Source organism: Arachis hypogaea, chromosome 18 (assembly GCF_003086295.3).
Source record: "Arachis hypogaea cultivar Tifrunner chromosome 18, arahy.Tifrunner.gnm2.J5K5, whole genome shotgun sequence".
NCBI classification, from domain to species: domain Eukaryota; kingdom Viridiplantae; phylum Streptophyta; class Magnoliopsida; order Fabales; family Fabaceae; genus Arachis; species Arachis hypogaea.
In genome coordinates this window covers 130,093,772-130,116,793 of record NC_092053.1, presented here as the reverse complement: position 1 = coordinate 130,116,793, position 23,022 = coordinate 130,093,772, and the positions used below count along the sequence as shown (strand labels likewise).

Here is a 23,022-nt window from a genome sequence, read left to right as displayed (position 1 = left end):
CAGTTTTAGTACTCCTTACTTAAAGAAAAAAAAAGAATTATCATTTAATTAATAAGGAGAGAGAAAAAAATCCGCATTAAATTTAAAAAAAACACACACATAAATGCAAAGCTACTTAATTAATATAAGTCAAATTTTCCCATTAATATTATTGATGTCAATATGTCCTGGGAATACATCTTTGACCTCTATTTTTATTTCGACCATTTTATTACATTTGGAGATTTTCCCATAGTATTATATTGTCACACTCTCGTAACTTTGGCAATCCAAAAAATAAAATACTATATATACTTTGTGTTTATTTAAGTGTTATTAAATTGATAAAAAAATTATTTATAAGAAAATATATTTTTTATTTTTTAATATGTTTGATTTTTTAATAATAAAAATAAAAGTATTAAAAAAATAAAAATATTTTTTTAAAAATTTATAATTTATATCTATACAAGATGTCTCTGATACAGATTATGAGATAGAGCGAGAATTTGCGGGTCAGAACAGCCTTGGAGCAATGGAGTGGTATCTGTAAAGACACTCCAACACTCAAGTCAGAATAGATCTAAGAGGTAATAGGTATGGAATGAATGACATACCTGAGGGAGCCTTTGGCTCCCCTTTATATAACAGGTGGAAGTTATCTCATCTTATCTTATTTAATTTAGATAAGATAAGAGAGATATTTGAATTTGAATATTTGTTAAAAGGTGTGGAGCCCGGTTTTGGGCCTTCTAAAAAAAGGAGGCAGAGCCCACCCCGGATATCTGGGTCGGGAGCCGCTCCGAATATAGAATTCGAGGATCGGATCCGATCCATAACAATATCTTTTTAAAATTTAAAAAAAAAATAAAAATACTTTTACATAATAAATATACAAAAAATATTTTTATATTATTATATCTAAACATAACTAATATTCAAATATAAAATTACTTTATTTTTTAAAAAAATAACTCAAAAATAAATATTTTTTTTAAAATTCATCCAAACACATTTTTTTTGTACATTATATATAATGGCCTCATACATAAAAACAGCACAAAAAGAACCATTCTAATCATCGGCACTATAACGAATTTATTTTCCAGTCAAATTCTTTAGACCTTTTATTGTAATAAGTTAGGATAAAACGCACTTTATACCTTTAATATTTGCATTTAATTTATATAAGTAACTATAATATAAAAAATTTTATATATAAATCTAATTGTATATCATTATATCAATCAAAATAATTATTTTTATCACCATTATATGAATTAGTTTATTAATAGGCACACATGTATTTATTAATAATCCATTTTTTTTATATAAATATGTAATAATAATAAATTTAAAATTATTAGTCAAGATATTAATAACAAAATATTTTATTTTATACATTATATATAATAAAAAAGATAAAAAATAGAAAATACTCATCTAAAAATTAAATACGAATGAATGACCATAAAAATAGCGAATTAAAACAAACCTTATAATATTTATTAAAAATTTTATATTTACTCATTTTATATTTTTTAAATATACTAATAAAATAAAAAATAAAAAATTAAATCTACATTAAAATTGAAAGTAACAAGATCATAATAAAATTTATGTTAAAATTACAAATAACATAATTATCAATTCATCATCAAGTCTTTATTAAAATTAAAAGAGTAAAGTATCGTTTTTGTCCCCAATGTTTGGAGTAAGTCCTAAAGTTGTCTCTAACGTTTAAATCATCCTATTTAAGTCCTTAACGTTTCAAAATTGACTCAATGTTGGATTTGTTAATAAAATTGACGGCGGGACAAAATTGAGACGATTTTGAAACATTAGGGACTTAAACAGGACGAAAACGTTAGGGACAAAAACGATATATAGAAATAAATTTTAATTTTATCCTTTAATAATATCAATCTTCTACGGTAGATAGCTATTCAATTATTTTTTAATCACATCTAAATAAATTACACTTAATCATATTACTTTCATTCTAAATAAATTTATTTTTTTATAATTTTACTCTTAAAAATTTTTACTCATCATGAAATGTTTGTAGAATATAATGACTAGAATCACATTACTTTATTGTATATGTATCTTTCTTTTCCACAAGTGTATACTAGTCATTCTACAAATATTTTATGATGAGTAAAAAATCTTTAAAAGTAAAATTATAAAAAAAATTATTTAGAAAAAAAGTAATGTGATTAAGCGTAATTTACTTAAATGTGATTAAAAAATAATTGAATAACTATGTATCGTAAAAAATTGATATTATTGAAGAATAAAATTAAAATTTATTTCTATGTATCGTTTTTGTCCCCAACGTTTTCGTCCTATTTAAGTCCCTAACGTTTCAAAATCGTCTCAATTTTGTCCCGCCGTCAATTCTGTTAACATATTCTTAATAACAGGACAACATTGAGTCAATTTTAAAACATTAGGGACTTAAATAGGATAATTTAAACGTTAGAGACAACTTTAAAACTTACTCCAAATATTAGTGACAAAAATAATACTTTACTCAAATTAAAATAATACAGACAACAATAAAATCTATCTTGGTCACTCTTTTTCTGATTTCAATTCAATTAAGTTTATGGAAAAGAAAACGAATATATTATAAAAGAAAAAAGATGTGAGTTTGATGTCCATACCTACTTCATTATACATGTATAATAATTTTTAACTATATACTATAATATATAAGATTGCAGATAGATCGAATATGATTAATCTAGATAAATTTTTGCTACATAGAATAATGTTATCTTCTATTATTACTGTATTATTTTTTTTTCTTCATCATGATCATCTTCATCTTCTTTCTCGTTTTTTTTTTTAACTCTCAACACACTTCTCTTTTTCTTGTTTAGTTTTTGATACAAAATAATTTTAGTGTCTTTTTATATTACTCTGAAAAATGGAATTTCATTCAAACAAATAATTTTTAAATTAAATTATATAAAAAAAAATAACAAAAGAAATCACATAAATTTTATTTGTAAAATACAGAAAATTTTATAAATTTTTTGAGAGAAGAAGAGCGCATACATTACTTACTTATAACAGGACTTCGTTAAATTTAGTTATTAAAAATATTTGGTAACCCGGTATTTTTAAATACTGATTCATTTTCTATTGTTTATCCATTTAACAAGATTTGATTTTAAAATAAAGTCAAATCCAATTTCATTGTATTGCAAACACACTTTTAATTTCTATTCTCTCCTTCATAAATTATTGAATGTAATTTTAACACATTGATCATGTTTAAATATTTTTTACAGTGTTATTTAATCAAATTTATTTATTTATTTGAATGTCATTCTTTTTTCTTTTATTAAGTGAATGTGTTTGTTTTATATATATAATATGTTTAAACTACTCTCTGATCTTGATTTAACAATATATAGCCTTAAATTATATTTGAATAACTTTTTTTTTTAATTTCGTAAATTTTAATGTTTTAAAAATAATTTATTAAAATTAACTTTTAGGGATAAATTTTTACAACAGTCGAATTTTGGTGTGCAAATTGAAGAATATCATAAAACAATTGCAGAATTAAAGGTTGAGACAACAGAAGAGAAGGCGAAGAGATACAGACGATGGAGAGCTTTTTGAGATATCTAATCCAATAGTAAGGAGACAGTTTGCCACCTGAGGGTTGCTGCAGAGCTGAATTTTTTGGGGAGTACACTGACTTCATCGCACGCAAGGCCATCTTCTTTTGGCAATCATGACCTGTAACAAAAATAATGAGTGAGTCAACTGAAATAGATATTATTGAATTTAATTTGTTTTAGTGTTTAATGTTTATTTTTCTGACATTAGCTCATTTTAATTTATAAGAAATGATGTACTTATAACAATCTTATTATATGTTATTTTTGCATATATATTTATGTTCTTTTATTTGATTAAAGTTCTTTATTTTAATTACTTTCTAATAAATTAAAGTTAAAAAACAGGTAAAATGAAATACCGCAAAATAATAAAAAAAATCTAGAATAATAAATTTGGCAGCGGTTACCGCCGCAAAATATATGCCGTTTTACGTACGTGCTATTTAGCGGCTGTTACAAACCGCCACTAAAATAAAAAGTAGTTTTGTTATCTACTATGGCAACGGATAAAATTATCGCAAAATTAAACGATAATTTCACAGCGGTTACGAAAAACCGCTACTAACTATTTGCCCCTGTCCTATCTTAAAGCGGTCATTTATCCGCCGCAAAGTGTTTAGCAGCGGTTAGATTTAACCGCCGTGATATTACTGTTTAATCGCCACTAAATACCAAAAGTGTTGCAGTGATTGGTAATAACAAAACAAATTTATATATACTAAAACTGGTCATTAAATTAGCAATTATATATTTTTATATATTTATATATATTGATTTATATATTTTTTTAACTAAATAATTAACTATCAAAATAATCAAATATATTATAGTAGAATAATCAAATATATAATAAATGAACAATGAAACTTATTTTCAGTAATATAATAAAACGTTTTTTGATGAGATGCCAAATATATATTTTTATATATAGTAAATAAAAGTTAACTTTTAATAAGTATAAACTACAAAAATTATATTTAATAAAATTACTTATAATATTCTAATATAATTTTAATAAATAATAAAAATAAATATAAATATTTAATATATAAAAGATTATATTGACTTTTAAATATTTGGAAAAAGAACAAATTAATTTTTAAATATCTTTTTAAAGATTTTTAATAATATTCTCAATATTTCAAAGTTAAAAACAAAAATATATAATTTTTTATTTATTAAATATAAAAGTAAAGCATTTTGTATCTTTTTTAAAATCCTACGCACTTTTCTAAAAGTCTTCGTCAAAGTAGGCCTTGAATAAATTTACATATTTTTAAATACTTCAGGATATGATATCTTCATACAAATAGAGTAGATATTAAATTTATAATTTTTTGTTCTTTCAACATTTTGCGTGCAACCCAATAATAATGCAGATCAAAATCGTCTAAGAAAGTTAATAAAATAATAAAATAAAAAATTAATTATTTTTAAATTAAAACAATAAAATATATATTTTATAAAAAATATAAAATTAATAATAATTAACCTTTTACTTTATCTTTTTGGAGGAACTATCCAAATTTTAATAATGTATATCCAAACGAGCATTTAATGAGTCAACTTTGTTTTCTTTGGTTTTATTAAAGTTAATTACATAACGAATAAGTATACATCTTTGACCCCTACTTTATGGATTTTTTATTTTAATAAATAAAATAAATATAATATTTATCAAAATAATTTTTTTTAGAGAATTTACCGATTTAAATTTTCTTACCATATCTCATTTACACTGTAAATAAGATATGGCTCGTGCGCGCCTATATATAGAAGTCGTTTACAGCCGATTTTCGGGTCCCAGTTTGATTTTGTCAACATCTTTCTCCCCTCTTTTAACCATTTCTGACTATACCTTTGACCCAAACTGTGATGGCGCGCCAAGTGGGGAATGACGGGGACATAAACAGGCTGAACAAGATGACACATTAGGCCGGGACGGCAGACTTTGAGCTTAGTTTCATTATGGTTGTTAAATTTAATGATGTTGCCATTGTTAGGGTAGTCACGAAGATCTAGAACGTTGGTAAATGAGTTAGGAGTTAGGTATGTATTGTTAATTTAGAACTCTATGCGCTTGTGCTAGGTTGGTATGACATAATAATATTATTAGTTTGGAACTCTGTTATTCTTGTGCTATGTTGTTAGTATTTATAAATTCAATGCTATTATAGTATAACACTGTTTACATTAATAAATTTTGATATTTTTATTTTATTAGAAATTTAAGACTTTATTTTGTTGTATTATATTACTTAAGTTGTAATAAAAGTAATAATAAGAATCATTAATCTAGAGAGTTTTGAGAGATAAATATTATCAAAAGTAAAACAGCAACTCGTCCGGGATGGGTGGGAACTCCATCTCGTACACCTTGAACACAGCTTCCTGCCTGTAGACTGGATGCACATACGGGACCCACTCAATGCTAGCAGTGGTGCACCCGGCAAGTGCGTGCCGGCACGGATAGTGGAGAGACTGGAATAAAACGCAATCACAAGTGCCCTCCGAAAGCCGAACTCGAAAGGAACCCTGACCCCATCCTTCGAAAGGCTCTAATTCCTCCACAACAAACACGGAGGCCCACCTATCGCAATGGGTCACACGCATTTTCGGAATGCCTTCCCTATTCTTCTCAATAGCCGCCAAGAGTCTCTGTGAGAAGCGGTTCCTGGCCGCCAACTGGCTCTGCGCTTTCCTACACTTCATAACAAACAACTTCTGCAGTCTCTCGTACGTGATACGTACAATGGCCGAAATGGGCAAGTAGCATGTCCCCTTTAACACAGCATTGATGCACTCGGACAGATTCGTGGTCATGTGTCCAAACCTCCGGCCACTGTCGCAATGCTAAAGCCAAATCTCCTTTCTAAAACGACCAGCTCAATCCGCCATCACCGGGGAGACACCCCTCAATGCATCCATGTACCACTCATACCCGGCCTGACATGGACTGTAAGCAGCGTTTATGAGGTATCGCTTGCCCTCGACTGACTTGAATTGGCTCATGAAATTTGCAGCCATGTGTCTGATACAGTAAGCATGGAACGCCCTAGGCGGATGCCACCCGCTATCATTGGCTCCTAGGGCGGCCTTGATGGCCTGAGATCTGTCAGATATAACCAGTAAGCCGTCTTGTGGGGTCATGTGGCGCCTCAAATTAGTAAGAAAGAACGACCATGACTCAGTGCTTTTAGACTCAACAATGGCAAAAGCAATTGGCAGTATGTTGCTGTTGCCGTCTTGCGCCACCGCTATAAGCAACACTCCACCATACTTACCATACAGATGCATGCCGTCTACAGAGACGAATGGCTTGCAATGCCTGAAGGCCTCGACACATGACGGAAAAGCCCAGAATTCTTTGTCGATCATGCAGCAGTCGCGCACCACGAGGTTTCCTTCGTAGTATGGTTTGACGTGTAGGTCACATATGGTGCCGGGAAAACAGCTCTGCAGTGCCTGAAGCAGTTTCGGCACCGTGTTGTACGACTCTTCCCAATCACCGTAGATCCGTGCAATTGCCTTCTGCTTTGTCATCTATAATTCTATACCTTTCTGTATGACGGTTTGAAGTAATAGCTTGCCTGGATCGCACCTTGCAACACCGGGATACTTACAGACGGGTTGGACTGAATCAAGGCCAATATGACTCTGCAAATGAGACTGCTATCTAACTGACGATAGTCTTGAGACATGGTGGGTGCCAGACAGCTGTGTGGTCCACCAACCCTCCGAACCTCCCTAATGACAACAAAAAATTTATTCTTACAAATCATCTATAACCAAAATAACATATCATACAAAACTACTCAAATTCACAATTAAAATTGAACTTACCAGTATCCGAGATTCTGACGAAGGGCCACACGGAGGCTCTATTGACACCCACTATCGGTTTGACGGCACTACACATGGTACTTTAACCGGTCGGACTCGATCACCCGGTACTCAACACTCCTGCGAATACTGTAGTTCTTCACACCTTGAAGAACCGCCTCTCGGCTTCTGAACCTGTGTCCGACCCGGAACTCCACACCGCCGTCTAGGTTGTAATCCACTCCACAGGTGTCAAAAACCAGGATCCTCTCATGCATGGCGTCCAAATCTAGACTGTGATAGTGAATTGGCACAGCCGATAACGCCGGAATCGGGTGAGGTGGTGGCAGCACATGGCGTGGCACAGCTCCTGCATGTGTCTCCAACACAAACTCATCCTCATCGCCACCATCGGAAGACTCACTGTCTCCACTGTCTGCCATGTAATTCTCGTCCGACTCCTCCTCACCCTCCTTTGCTTCATGCTCTGGAATCGCGACATGAATGGGAGGTGGTGCGAGAGGTCGGTCGTCTTGCACATAGGTGTCCTGTGCGGAACTCCCACTACCACCGTGACCCACCTTGGCGGACTGCTCCATTACTTGTTCACACATGATCCTCCCATGAATGTCGAACATCAGTCGCACATGCTCGTCCCCGTGAAGTCGGAATAGTCGAAATCGGAAGGCTCCATTTCCCATGGGTGCCAGCAACCTGTACGCCACCCTTCTGATTTCCCTCGCTTGTGTCCCACCAACCTTGCTCAATATCAAACTCCTCAAATCCGACAACGTCTCCACACGCTGAGTGCGAAACAATATTGGATCGTGACACTCAAATGTCACTCCGTAGTCGCCATTTCTCATACGACAATTCAGATAAAGAAGCACAATTATGAATGGATTGTTACTGACCATTCAGTTTTGTTTTTAAGAGAAAAAAGAGACAGAGAAAGGATATGAAATGTGTGTGAAGAATACCAAGGATTACACATTCTTTTATATATATATATATATATCTCGTTTACAGTGTAAACGAGATGACGTTTTCACGTATCTCGTTTACACTGTAAACGAGATATAGCAAGAGAATTTAAATCGATAAATTCTCTAAAAAATATTTATTTTAGTAAGTATTATATTTATTTTATTTATTAAAATAAAAAATCTCTACTTTTATTTTAACTATTTTATTACATTTAGATATATAGTATTATATTGTGACATTCTCTTATAACTTTTACACCAAAAAATAGTATATACTTTAGAAAAAATTTAAAAAATTTTAAAAATATTAATATTTCAGTAATTTTAATGGTTGATCTCAGTTATAAAATTTATATATAATTGAGATCAATAACTAAAAGTATTAAAACACAGATATTTTTTAAAAATATTTTATGAATTTAATTTTAATATATAGTCAGTGTAAAATTATTTTACACATACATATATCTAATCATATAACGTCACATTAGTAAAAATAACTATTTTTTATATTGACTGCGTAAATAATCATCCAAGAGAACTGTTGTAATTGCACGACTGTGTAAAATATTTTACACTATAAGTGCATAAAAACTAAACTCATTTTATATATTACATATGAAGACCTCACACATAATAACACATAATGTGGCATCTGACGTAATAACGTGAAAAGAATCAGAGTAAAGATCTAATTCGATCCTTGTCAATTTTCACGAAGGATAAGACATTTTTATCCAATAAAAGGGATACTTCGATCATTAACCTTTTTATTTTAGGATAATACGATCCCTATATTAAAAAATTCATTAGATAATAACAAAAATGAGTTTTGTAGGAGTTTTATTTGTAATTCGTGGGAGTTTTAAACTCCCCACAAAGTTCTTTTCAACAATATAACCAACTATGAACACTATTACCACTATATTCTTCATTCTCATCATTATCAATTCTACCTCTACTATTTTTATTGTGTAACTATACTTTATCACCATCATTATCTCTTCTACTGTCATCATCATCAATACAAATATCATCAACATTAATGTTATCTTATTTCACTTTTTGTTTGATACTATTTTTTCCTTTAAAAGATTTTTGTATTGCAATTACTTTTTTTTCTAGACATTATTTTCAATAATGGTCTTTCTCTACTTAACCACTATCAGTGAAAAAATTTTTAAAAATAAACTTATTAAGAGTTTGTGGCAGTTTAAAACTCCCACAAAATTAATTTTTATTACTATTTAACGGATTTTTTAATAAAAAAGTTGTATTGTTCTAAAATGAAAAGGTTGACGGCCGAAATGTCCCTTTTTTTTTTTTAGATAAAGAGTGCCTTGTCCTTCATAAAAATGGACAAAGACCATGTTTAATCTTTACTCAAAGAACCATTTGAATTAACAAGATGAATTCATTGTTGAGTCAAATTTTTAGACTATTTATTATAATAGGATATCATAAAATGTAATTTATATCTCTAATATTTAATTTGAATTTAATTTTATATAACAATAGTATAAAAAATTTTATACATACATCTAATTCTATATCATTATATCAAAAATAATAACTATTTTTCTCATTTAAAAGATCCAATATAATTGAATACATGTATAAATTATTTATATTTTCAATGAATCAAAACTCAATTCATAATATTTATTAAAATTTTTATATTTAAAAATTGAAATTTTATCATTAGCATTTAAAAATTTTTAATAATATAGTTAATGTCTACAAAATTTTTAATTCTACTTCTAGTGTTAATGAAAACATATTATAAAAATTTGCATATATTAGATATAAAATAAAAATTTTAAAATACAATAGATAACTTTTAAAAATTATAAACATTAAATATAAATTGAAAAATAAAAAAGCTGCATTTCACCCTTTATAACCTTAACTAATCCTGGAAGATAACGCGATCTGCTATAGCCATCAAAACTTCTAAAGTGTCCGGAGAAAATTTCCTCGCAAATAAAAATGGATCATGTCGTATGCCATCATCTTGGTCACCATACTTGGGCCTATCCCTCCTCAAGGCCCAAATCAATTGAGGCCCAACCTCATCCTTCTTGTACACTCGAGGGTGTCCGTCCACTCTCCCAGTCCAATCCACGTGCGTGAGCGTGGCATGCACGCACCCGTTGGTGTCCAACAAATTCATAAGGGTAGGGAAGTAATCCTCTTCTGGAAAACACCACACATGCAAACATGGAAGTTTGAACTTTGGCCAAATCTTCATATCTGCTGCAACCAGTATTGCATGCTTACGTGTCAACGACCAGAATTGAGACCCAGCTCGAAACTTCTCATACCTTACCTCCGGAAGCATCACGTGCGGCCTATGCCCTGACCATCTGTAAAATGTGCCTAAATCTTGTGGAGCCATCTCGATGAAGCTTTTGTTTGAGTTTGCAAGCACGTGATACATGAAACGAAAAGAGTGTAGAGGAATGCACGAACTAGAGAGAAGTATGAACATGTAGTTGTCACGATCATCCACAAGGGCACTCGCGAGTAACCTACGCGCTGCTGCAGCGAGTGCGGGGGAATGTCTAGCTGTGCGTTTGGGAATGATGAGGCGATTATGAAAAACACTCGTGTAGTGTGGGGTCCACGTGGAGATGGTGGGGTCCACGTGAACGTAGATGGTGAAATGGGTTTTCGGGGCTTTGGTAAAGAAGGATTCCCATAAGGGTGCAAATGGGAGGGTCGATGTTGTGAGGAACATAAAAGCTAGTTTCTTAGGGTTAGTCGATGAGCGGTTTTGTTTGCTGCGTGAAGCCACTCGAAGCATCTCTTTCTCCATTTCATCGTTTTCATCGTCCTTGTACTCTGTTAACGGAAGTATATTGGTGTTCGGTGGGTTAAGAATGGCACAGTTATTGCTGAAATTTTTGGTGATGGTGGTGAATATAACGACTGAAGATAAACACAAAAGTAGTGCACATAGAAGACATGTGAGTGGGTTTGACGATATCATTTTTAGGGTTTTAAGTATTAATATTAGTGGACTACTGTTGCTTTTGTTAATTGAGGGAGACATTTGAAATTGGGAGTGTTGAGCCTATGAAAGCCGAGAGATGGATGAAATGGAATATATATAATTGGAAAGTGTTGATGGTCAAATTAAGCTTCATAAGTATAAATGCAAAGCTATTTTTTTATTAAAAAAACATAAATGCAAAGCTATTTAACTAATAACTAGAGACGAATGAAATGGAACACGTAAGGTTGGTAAGTTGATGGTCAAATCAAGATTCACTGCACGTATAAATACAAAGTCATAATAATAACAATAAGAATGATGATGATACAATCAATTTAGTCTCCAAAATTTGAGACCTGTTATAAAATAAATAAATAAAAAATATAATAAATATAAAATAAAAAAAAAGTATAAATAGAAGATTTTAGTATTAATATAGTTATTTTAATATAATAGAGATGATTTATATATTCATTAATATATGTAGTAACGTAAAAAGAGAATAAGAGAAATATTAACAATGTATAAAAAAAGAAAAAAATATTATTGTTGTGTTGTTTTAGAGCTTTCTCTCACTATTTATATACGTATGAAAGACATTTTTTTCAAACTTTATTAAATACAATCAATCACTCTTGATGATAACTTGAGTCTCATAGAAAAATAGAGCCATCTATATTATTAATGGTCATACACCTCAGACATTTTTATTACAACACTCTTTTTTGGACGACCATTTAAAATTATGCATCATTAAAACCTTACTAAAAAATTCAATGGAAAAAAATTTTAGTGAAGGAAAAATAGTACAAAATCCTTTGTGATAGGGACTGCCTCATTAAAAACCTTGTCAAGAAAAACTCAATGGGAAAAAACCTAAGTAAAAAAAAAGAGTATAGTCTCTCCCTCTTGTCGACATTATTTAATATCTCGAAATCGACGCATCTCAATCTGATGTACCAATCTTTCAAAGGAGGATGAGTGACTTTGTAAATAAATCTGCTAGATTATCACTTGAGCGGATCTGTTGGACATCAATTGTCCCTTGATTTTGAAGATCATGAGTGAAGAAGAATTTGAAAAAAAAAATATGTTTTGTTCTATCACTTTTGATATATCCACCTTTAAGTTGAGCAATATATGTTGTATTATTTTCAAACAGAACAGTTAGATCTATCTTATGATCAATCAGTCTACATGATGATAGAATATATTGGATTAAACTCCTAAGCCAAAAACACTCGTGACTTGATTCATGTATCGCTAGTATTTCAGCATGATTAGAAGATGTTGCTGCTATCGTCTGTTTTGTGAATCTCCATGATATAACTGTATCACCATATGAGAACATGTATCCTGTTTGAGATCTTCTTTTATATAGATCAGACAAGTATCCAGCATCTGTATAGCCAACTAATTGTGACTTGGATTCATATGGATAAAACAAACCCGTCAACTATTCCATGAAGATATCAAAAAATTTGTTTGATTCCATTTCAATGTCTTCTGGTTGGAGAGGAACTATACCTTGCTAATAAATTCACCGCAAATAATATATCAGGTCGTGTATTATTAGCAAGATACATTAGCGCTCCAATGGTACTAAGATATGGTACTTCAAAACTAAGAATATCTTCATTTTCTTCTTTAGGACAGAATTGATCACTTTAGAGGTCGAGCGTTCGGTTTTAACGCTAAACGATGTTCTACAAGAGAATGATCGAGACCAGGCATCTCATGATAATCCCAAGCAAAATAATATTTAAACTCATGTAAAAGACAGAACAATTCTGTTCAAAATGGGACTGTCAAACCCTTACATATATAAGTGATTCGAACATCATCAGTGGATCCCAAGTTAATTTCTTCCAAGGGATCTTGTGACTCAAAACCTTTCGCATGTTCATTATCTTTTACTGAGTATTTTTCAAAACCCAAAGGTTCTAAGTCATAGATGCAATAGAAGGATAAATCAACAGATTCATGAAGATTGAAACAAACTTGAACATTCACTGGATTAACAACAGCTTCATTTTCAATACAATGTACTTCTGCTATTTCACTAGCAGTTTGACTAACAACATTATTAGAATTACTGAAACAAAAGGAACCTAAACCATGATTAAATTTGATCAAGAAAATCAAATCCTCACTATGAGAAGAAGAAGAAATTACATTCTTAAATGATTCAACTTCATCAGAAGAATCACCTTTATTTTCTATTGAAAAAAACTACTTAAATACTTATTTAAAGTAACCAGATAATCCGAGACGTCTTGCTCACTTGCCATCGAAGAGCGTCCTCGAATCACCACTTATGTAGAACAATCCCACCCAGTCGGAGGAATGCTAAGTCGTGGATAGCGAAGCTTCACACTTAAACCCTCTAAAGTCAGATAGCACCCTTCACAATTGAAAGAATTGAGTATCCTGTCAACATTCAAAGGCTTTAGTTTTGTACTATACACCTTGAAATCGACATGCAACTGCTCGACATATAGATTCGAATAAGCCTTGACGACTTCAGGTTTTTCATCATCTGTCCAAAGAAGGATACTTTGATGCACAGTGGATGGTACAACCCCAATACCATGGATCCAGTCACGTCCCAATAGGGCATTGTAACTAGCTTTCGAAGACACCACCATAAAAATAGTGTTTCGATCAGAAGACCCAACCTTCACTTTCAAAGTAACCAATCCTTTAGCAGGGGTTGAAAAACCACTAAAGTTTGTTACTAAAATATTAGTCAGGATTAAATCATTAGGATGCTTGCCTACCTTCATCAGCATCCTTTTGGGTAAAAGGCTTATATCTGCCCTCCATCTATCAAAATTTTGTTTACTTTAATTCCACTCATAGTTGCAGTAATATGTAATGGGCACAGATGAGATTTTTGTTTCTCGGAAGAACTCTGAAAATAACCTGGTTCATCCTCATATCAAATGAATGAGAAGGCTTCCTCATCATTCACATCATAATCCTCCGCAAGATTACCTTCATATTCGCCCATGTACTTAGTTGGGATAATCGAAATGGTCCCGACCATTTCATCATCTCCTTCTTCGAAGTATTCTTCGTCCAGCTCAGTATCCTTATCTTTATCAATGATTGGAACGCTAACCACTGTTTTTCCTTTATCCAATTTCATGGAGGAAGGAACTCCATTCGGATATGTCTCTCCATCAATCAGAAATACTATTCGAGAGAGCACAGATGGTGTTGCCCCCTTGCCTTTGTCAGTAGGAGATACCTTAGGTGGTCGTTGTCCTCTTCGGCCTCTGCCTCGTGGGTACCCCTGGCTCGACCACGGAAGTAGGGATAACGCCCTCGAGGAGGATCCCTGTTCTCCCATTGTGGGTTACGTCTGTAATGAGCATCTCTGTTATGAAATTCTTGACAATTTCGAATCCGTTGTACACCTAAAGCTTGAGAACGACTCATAGATGTAGGAGCACTTTTTTGAGGGCCACTAGAACTTTGCCCTTCCATTCGTCGAATAGGTTGTTTCTGACGGACCTGCTCTTTCTTGTGAGCCAATTCCTTCTTCATCCTCTCCTTCTCAAAAATTGCTGCAGCTTCAGCATCAATAACTACATTGCATCGAGGACACAGAGATATGTCCTGATCTTTTAACTTCTGCTGCACCAGAAAATCCAACAACCCATCTCCTGCTTCAGGGTATACAAATCGGACATCTGACTCAAAGTTTTCCAGTCACGTCAAAGTCATAAGACATTCCAACAATATTCACACTGAAATATGGTTCGACAAAACTGACTTCAGCATCGAAAGGATCAGAATCAACTTTCATTTTCTTTTTTCCATCATCAAATTTCAACTGCTCTTCCATGATGCTTCTTGGATTAAATCCCTGAAATGAACACAATTGTTAGTCGAATGACTAGTTGCTTGGTGAAACTTACAATAAAGTTTTCCTTTTAAATCTTTCACTGAAAGCAAAGTTCTGTCTTCCGGCAAAACTGATTGTTTATCTTTAAGCAATACATTGAAAATCTTATCAGATTTTGAAATATCAAAACTATATCTCTTTCCACCTTTCAATTTTAAATCATTCGACTTTTCATTGTTAGTGATTTTCTTAAGTAAAGGACAAACATAAGGAGGGCCTTTCTTAAGTTCAGCTAAATCAACTTCTGCCTCTAAATCAGACTCCTCATCAGAGGGTTCCATGGCTACATAAGCAACTTTCTCTCTTCGAGAAAAAGACTTATTCTTCAACCTCCTTTCATTCTTATATATCTCCTTTTCTTTTTTCAGAATTTCTACCTGATGAACTCTTCAGCCAAATGGGAAAAATTAGGAATATGCACATTGAGTAACTTTCGACACATATAAAATCCTAACTCCATAACTGCTATCTTTACTACTTCACTTTCAGGTAGTGATACATAACAACGACTTCTAGCGTTTTTGAAACGAATCATATAATTATCAATAGTTTCACCATCTTTTCGTTTCAAAGCCACTAAGTCGATAATTGCCACATTCAATTCACCCCGATAAAATTGGGCATAAAAAGTAGTTTCTAACTGAGTCCATGTTGTTATCGAATTTGGTCTAAAATTCGAAAACCAAGTAAATGCATTCTTCGTTAATGAAGAAGGAAAAAACTTCATTTTAAAACTTTCATCATTGGCTAAAATTTCAATCTCGACTAAATATCAAGCAACATGTTCAGTAGTCGGCTCCCCAACTTCTCCTGCAAACTTCGTGATTATTTTAGGATTTTTCACTCCCCTTGGCACTTCAGCCATTTGAACATTATGAGAAAAAGCTGACACAAAGTGGGGTCGATTCATGAATCCTATATTGAATCTAACTCTATTTAGAACATCTTCCATAATTCTGGTAAACTGATAACGTTCATCGACCTTATTAGCACGTAATCGAGCCAGGACATCATCCACATTTTGACCACAAGAAATTACATTATAGTGATTATCCCGCAGTTTTAGAAGGTTATTCCGACGCAAGTTGGATTACAAATCTTAGTGACAATAAATCCATTTCAGGATGGATTTTCACCATAGGTGGTGAAGCAATAAGTTGGGCCTCAAAGAAACAAACATGTATTACACATTCTATTATGGAGGCTGAGTTTGTAGCTTTATCAGCCGCAAGTAAAGAAGCGGAATGGTTAAGAAATTTGTTATATGATATAAAGCTATGGCCACAGCAGATGACAGCTATTTCAATCTTCTGCGATAGTGAATCAACCATGTCTCGAGCATATAATAAGGTTTACAATGGAAAGTCTAGACATATAAGTTTGAGACATGAGTTTGTGAGGCAACTAATAGATGACGGTGTAATTACCATCACTTATGTAAGATCTCAAGGAAATTTAGCAGACCATTTGACTAAAAGTTTGTCAAGGGATAAAATCAAAGAGACTACTGCTAAAATAGGATTAAAACCTATTATTACTAAATGATGGGAACTCAACCTTATTCTAGTAGACTACTAGTTTTAAGGTTTAATGGGTAATAACAAGTTATTTAACAATTGGAGCACTAAGGTATAGGATTTAGTGCTATTTATAATAAATTAGGGGGTGAGTTTAAACTCTTAATGGAATGATAATATTATCTATCAAAAGATTCCACCTATATGAATATAAGAGTGGTGCCGCTCTAATCAAGAATTTTAGAGATTTTATTCTCGTAAATATTCATAAAACCAGGATAAGCACAAGGCCATATAAGTGCTTAAAATTGTAAGCTCTTGAACTTGGAGGGTATAAGTAATGTGTGTGATTTTTGGTACTAGCATATGGAGTATAGGTTTAATCGATTCGATACCTATTACTTCGTTAGAACTTTAAAATTTACACTAAAAGAATGTTTAATCTTAGTGACACATTCTTTATGTATATACTTGTATGACATTTAAATTTTGTAAATAGTGGGAGATTGAAGGGTATTTACAAATTTGATTAATTAATATTATTAATATTATTGATGTTATTATTAATATTAATAAACGGTTACTAACCGTTTAGTACCATTTGGTTGAAGGGACACAACCTTTTAAGGATTGTGTATGTTCAAAACATTGTATCTATTGGCTAAAGGGACACAACTCTTTAAGAATTGTGTATGTTCAAAACATTGTATCTATTGGCAATAGAAAAGACACAACCATTTGTATATGTAACTAATCATAATTGCTACGTGCAATATGTATAAATAAGTCCTTGTCCACTATTTCAGAAATACAAGTACTAAGTGTACATTTTAATCAACTATTAAAAGATTTTTTTTGTTCAAGAGAGTTGAGAATTTCTTACAATTGCTAATTAAGAAATTCTTAGGTTTCATTGTATCATGGGAGAGTATTGTCATCAACCCTATAGCAACTAAGTGTGGGGACAAATATCTCTCTAAAGAAAGTGATCTAATCGTGCCTTGAAACCACTACATAAATATAAGATTTTATCATATTCTCATACTAATATACCCAACACCACGTGTGCGAAAATGTGAGTAACTGTTCCCGCTCTTTTGTCTGATCATGTGACAGCTGCAAAATAGCCTTCGATAAAAAAAATATTCGATCTTCTTTACTTGAATAACTCCTCGATTTGCTGAGCTAATCGACCTCTTATTCAATGTCCCCGAATACGTTTCCTTCGACACCAACTTCTCTTCCGAAAGCTTACTTAATAATTCGAATAACATTCTTTTTCGAATTCAATTATTTTCTACCAACATTATTATTTATTAAAAAAATATTTTAAATATTTGATATATTTTAAAAAAATATTAAAAATAGTTAAAAATTTATTTTATATTTTAATATAATTAAAATATCATTATAATTTATTTAAAAGATATTTTATATTTTATATATATACCATGTTCTCATATCTTATAAAATTTTAAAATTTGTGTATCCGTATATCTCGTATTATATCATATCCTGTATCCGTAATATTAGTAAAAAATTGATCCTCCCAATTTTTTTTAACAATTGAGAGAGTAAAGTATGATCTTTTACTATTAATTTTATAAACATAACAAAAAATAAATATAAAAAACAATAAAAAATTAATAATTAAAATTTATACTTTTTATTTTATTTAACAATTAAGAGTATACATTCTCTTATTAATGTCCGGACATCATATTGCATTACATATATAGGCAATAAGCCTACACAAAATGAACCATTCGAATCATCCACGCTCTGACGGATTCATTGTCCATTCAAATTTTTTAGACCGTTTATTGTAATAAGATAGGATAAAATTAAATGCACTTTATACCTTTAATATTTGAATTTAATTTATATGATTATAATATAACAAAATTTATATATACATTTAATTACATAATATTATACTAATAACATAAACATAATTATTTTTCATCATCATTATATGAATTAATGTATTATTAGGCCCGCTTAAAATTAAATGTGACTAAATAAAGGTAAAACACACGATTAAACCAAACCCAATTTAATATTATACAATTCAGTCAAATAAAAAAACGTTATATGAATTTCTTTAATCATTTCTCTATGTAAATCGAATGAGTCAGACTAGATTTAGCTCTCTATATAAATTTAATCAACCTGTTTCGATTTATGCATGCATGCATGCTATAAACAGTAACGAATCCAAAAAATTCTGTTAGTGGGAGCAAAATATATATAAAACTCTCTACTTTAAATTCTAAAAACCTCCTAATAATATTTCTTCATTACTAATAGGATAAAATTATAAAGCTAAGTTAATTAATTAATATAAATAATTCACAATTCTACACAAATTTAAAAGTTTAGTATAAAATTATAAATACAAAAATGACAAGTATATCTCGTTAAAATTAATTTTCAACCACAACCAATAATAATATCCTAAATTCCTAATTTAAAACAAGTCAATATACAAAAATAATTAACAATTAGATTAATAAAACTAAATTAACAAACTAACTAAAGCAATTTTAAACAAAGAAGCAAATAAAGAATGAAGCAAGCATATCAGTGATTTAGACATTCAGTATTTCAGGCTTTCAGTGAATCATAAATGAATGTACCAAGAGACAAGAGACCAAGGAAGCAGACTTTAAGTATTTCAAAATTTTAGTATTGCTTTTTTTCAATTGCTTCACTGGGCTGAACTGCTAAATCTAGGAGGGGAGGAGGCAGAACACATCAGCGGTGCGGCTCCCAAGTCCAACGCAGCAGGATTGCAAGACGAAGGTGAAAGGCTGAAGACTGAAGAGTAGGGACCGAGGGACGGATCGTAAAAGAAGAAGATAGAACCAGAAGAACTAAAGTCCCTGAAGAGGAACGCAAAAGAGGAACGCAGAAGAAGAAGGCAGAACCAAAGTGAGTACCAGATAACCAGTGAGGCGGTGAAACGCTGAAGAAGAAGGTAGAACCAGATACCTAAGGTAGCGGCAGAACCACACAGGCACACAACCAGTGACGCGGAAGAAGAAGGCAGATTCAGAAGCTGAGCCATGCGGAAGAAGGCAATGCAAGGAGATTTATATACAGTCACGGAGCCATGCTAAAGAAACGTTGAACGGGGGGAGCGGCGCAACACCATTAGCGGCAGTAAGCCAGTGACACCGGCGGAGACGTGGAGTAGTGGCACTGGCTGCAGTAGCTCTGGAGGGCGGAGGCTAGAGCAGGGGAAGAAAATTGGAAAACAGGGAGAAAGGAAAGGGTTAGGAATTCGGGGGATGGGGTCAAAATTAATTAGGTAGTGGAGGCAAATAAGATATAACACTAAAAACTATTCAGTACTTTTTCAAATTTTACTGGGGGCACTTGCCCCCACTGGCTGAAGAGTGCATCCGTCCTTGGCTGTAAATCTAATCTTCCTGTTTCGATTTACTAGGATAGCATACATGCATGCATAAATCAAAACAGGCTGATTAGATTTACATAGAGAGCTAAAATAACACAAAAACATATTTTTGGCATTTGAAAAAATTAAATAAATTTCACTAATAATTTAAGTTTAACTAGAATTTAATTTTGGAAAAAAAAATCAAATTTCGAGCCCATAATGAATATCTACATATTTTATGCGCTATTACTTGTAGCTGGTATTCACACAATAGTAGCATCATCTTCAACCTTTGGATGGATGACTAGATCCGATCTGTGATTCAACCAATGAGAAACGGGCCAACAACTATATCTCTTTTATTTATCTATGATTTTTCATGTTCTTGGAGACTATAGATTTATCTCTCATTCTACGAAACTCATATACTATTCAAATATATTTCTTGGCCAAAAATTTTTGAATTTTTCTTAGCAAGAATAACAAGACACAAGTTCCACCATTGAAACTTAAGTTTTTATTGTAATAAAGGTTAAACAAATATTTTAGAATGAAATAATTTCTCCAACAAATCCATTCTGATCTACATTCAAATAAACAAAGTCTCTGCCTAAAAGAAATAAAAAATGCAATCAAACAAAGACAAAGGGTGAGCAACGGCAGGAAAATCGATGTCCAAAGGAATTAAAGTTGTTATATTTATTTCTCTCACTAGAATAAAATTCATTTCAGTTTTAACTAAAAAATAATTAAAATAATAAAACACATAAATCAAAATAATTAAAATAAGAGAAAATGATAAAGAGGTCCTTGATTTTTTTGCCTATAGATATTTAAATTTCGAAGATTTAAAAATACATTTAAGTTCCTAACCTTCTCAAAATCTGGACACATTGATCCCTACTGTTCATTTGAGTTTGCCAGATCCAACAGAAAAATCAAACGTAACTCTCATTATACTGACTTGGTCGGTACGTATGTTCACATAGGAGAGTTTTTAAAATGGTCCAAATTAGATCCAGGAATCAATGTGTCTAGATTTTGAGAAAGTTAGAGACTTAAATGTATTTTTAAATCCTTAATGACTTAAATGTTCGTAGACCAAAAAGTCAGGGATCAATATGTCTTTTTCTCTTAAAATAATAAAACATATAACTAAATCTAATCAGTCTGTTTCGATTTATGCATGCATGTACACTATCCTAGTAAATCTAAACACCCTGTTTCGATTTACTAGGATAGCATGCATGCTTGCATAAATTGAAATAGGGTGATTAGATTTACTAGGACAGCATGCATGCATGCATAAATCGAAACAGGTTGGTTTAAATTTACATAGAGAACTAAATCTAGTTTGGCTCATTCGATTTACATAAAAAAAAATAATTGAAGAGATCCATGTAATATTTTTTTATTTAGGTGAATTGTGTAATATTGAGTTGGATTTGGTTTAATTGTGTTTTTTACCCACTAAATAACGGGATAAATAGTGAATCAAAACAAATCTCATAATTTTTATTAAAAGTTTTATATTTAATTATTTTAATATTTCATAAACATAATAATAAAATTAAAAATATAAAATTAAATTTATATGAAAATTAAAAACAATAAAATTATAATAAAATTCATGTTAAAATTATCCATAATATAATTATCAATCAATTATCAAATATTTACTAATATTAAAACAACACAAACAACATAAAATTTTTCTCACTCGTCTTCCGATCGATTTCAATTCAAGTAAGATTTATAAAAAACACAAATGTATTATAGAAGAAAGAAGAGATGTGGGTTTGAATTCCATATCTCTCTCTATAATAATAATAATAATAATAATAATAATAATAATAATAATATTGTAATTCTAACTTCTACTTCTGCTGTGAATGAAAATATCTATTGTCTATAGGGTCATTATAAATCTTTATAAATATTATAAGGTAAAATGAAAAAAAAAATACATTTTATCCTTAGTAAATTTTTTTTTTTGGTCATACATATAAATCCACTCACAACGACACTACAAAGTTCTTTAATCACAATTCAACTATAGCTAAAAATTGAACTTAGTGCGACATCTTAGAAGACAAATAACTTTGCCACTAGTATCCAAGCGACAGTCACCTTTTGCAACCTTAAGTTCTTCGCTGATCCTTAAAGATTACGTGATCTGCTATGGCCATCAAAGCTTCCAATGAGTCCGAAGAAACTTTTTCGCAAACAAAAACGGATCATGTCGTTTACCATCATCATCCTCAAGGCCGATATCAACTGAGGCCCAATTTCATCCTTCTCAAACATTCGAGGGTGGCTGTCATTGCTTCCAGTCCAATCCACGTAGGTGAGCGTGGCACGCACGCATCCTTTGGTGTCCAACAGATTCATAAGGGTAGGAAAGTAACTCTCCTCTGGATAACAAATCCCCAAAAATAAGCACGACAATTTGAATTTTAACCAAACCCGTGTCTCCTACAACCAACATTGCATGCTTACGTGTCAATTTTAGATGATGGAGCAGTTACACTTGGATCTAAAATATAAGCTTTGATTTGACACTAAATTAAGCTTAGGAGAGTGACTATAATTCATCACATATTTAACTTTATAGATCATAGTGCCCTTTATCAAATAAATAATATTGACAAACCAACTAATATACCATGTACATTAATATTAAGTACAAATCCAAATCCAATCTCATATTGGCCACAAAAAAACCAAATCAGAAATTCAAAATAGCAGACACAATAACAGTTC

General features: G+C 31.6%; 1 protein-coding gene across 1 annotated transcript; it reads right to left on the bottom strand.

The window, feature by feature from the left end:
- Positions 1 to 6,506: 6,506 nt before the first annotated feature.
- LOC112770556 (uncharacterized) lies at positions 6,507 to 7,163 on the bottom strand. Its single transcript, XM_025814895.1, has one exon. The coding sequence runs from the start codon at positions 7,161 to 7,163 to the stop codon at positions 6,507 to 6,509; it is 657 nt and encodes a 218-aa protein (XP_025670680.1).
- Between the last annotated feature and the right edge of the window lie 15,859 nt (positions 7,164 to 23,022).

Coding starts and splice junctions, on each gene's coding strand:
- LOC112770556 (XM_025814895.1), bottom strand. CDS start 7,163: ATGACAAAGCAGAAGGCAATTGCACGGATCTACGGTGATTGGGAAGAG.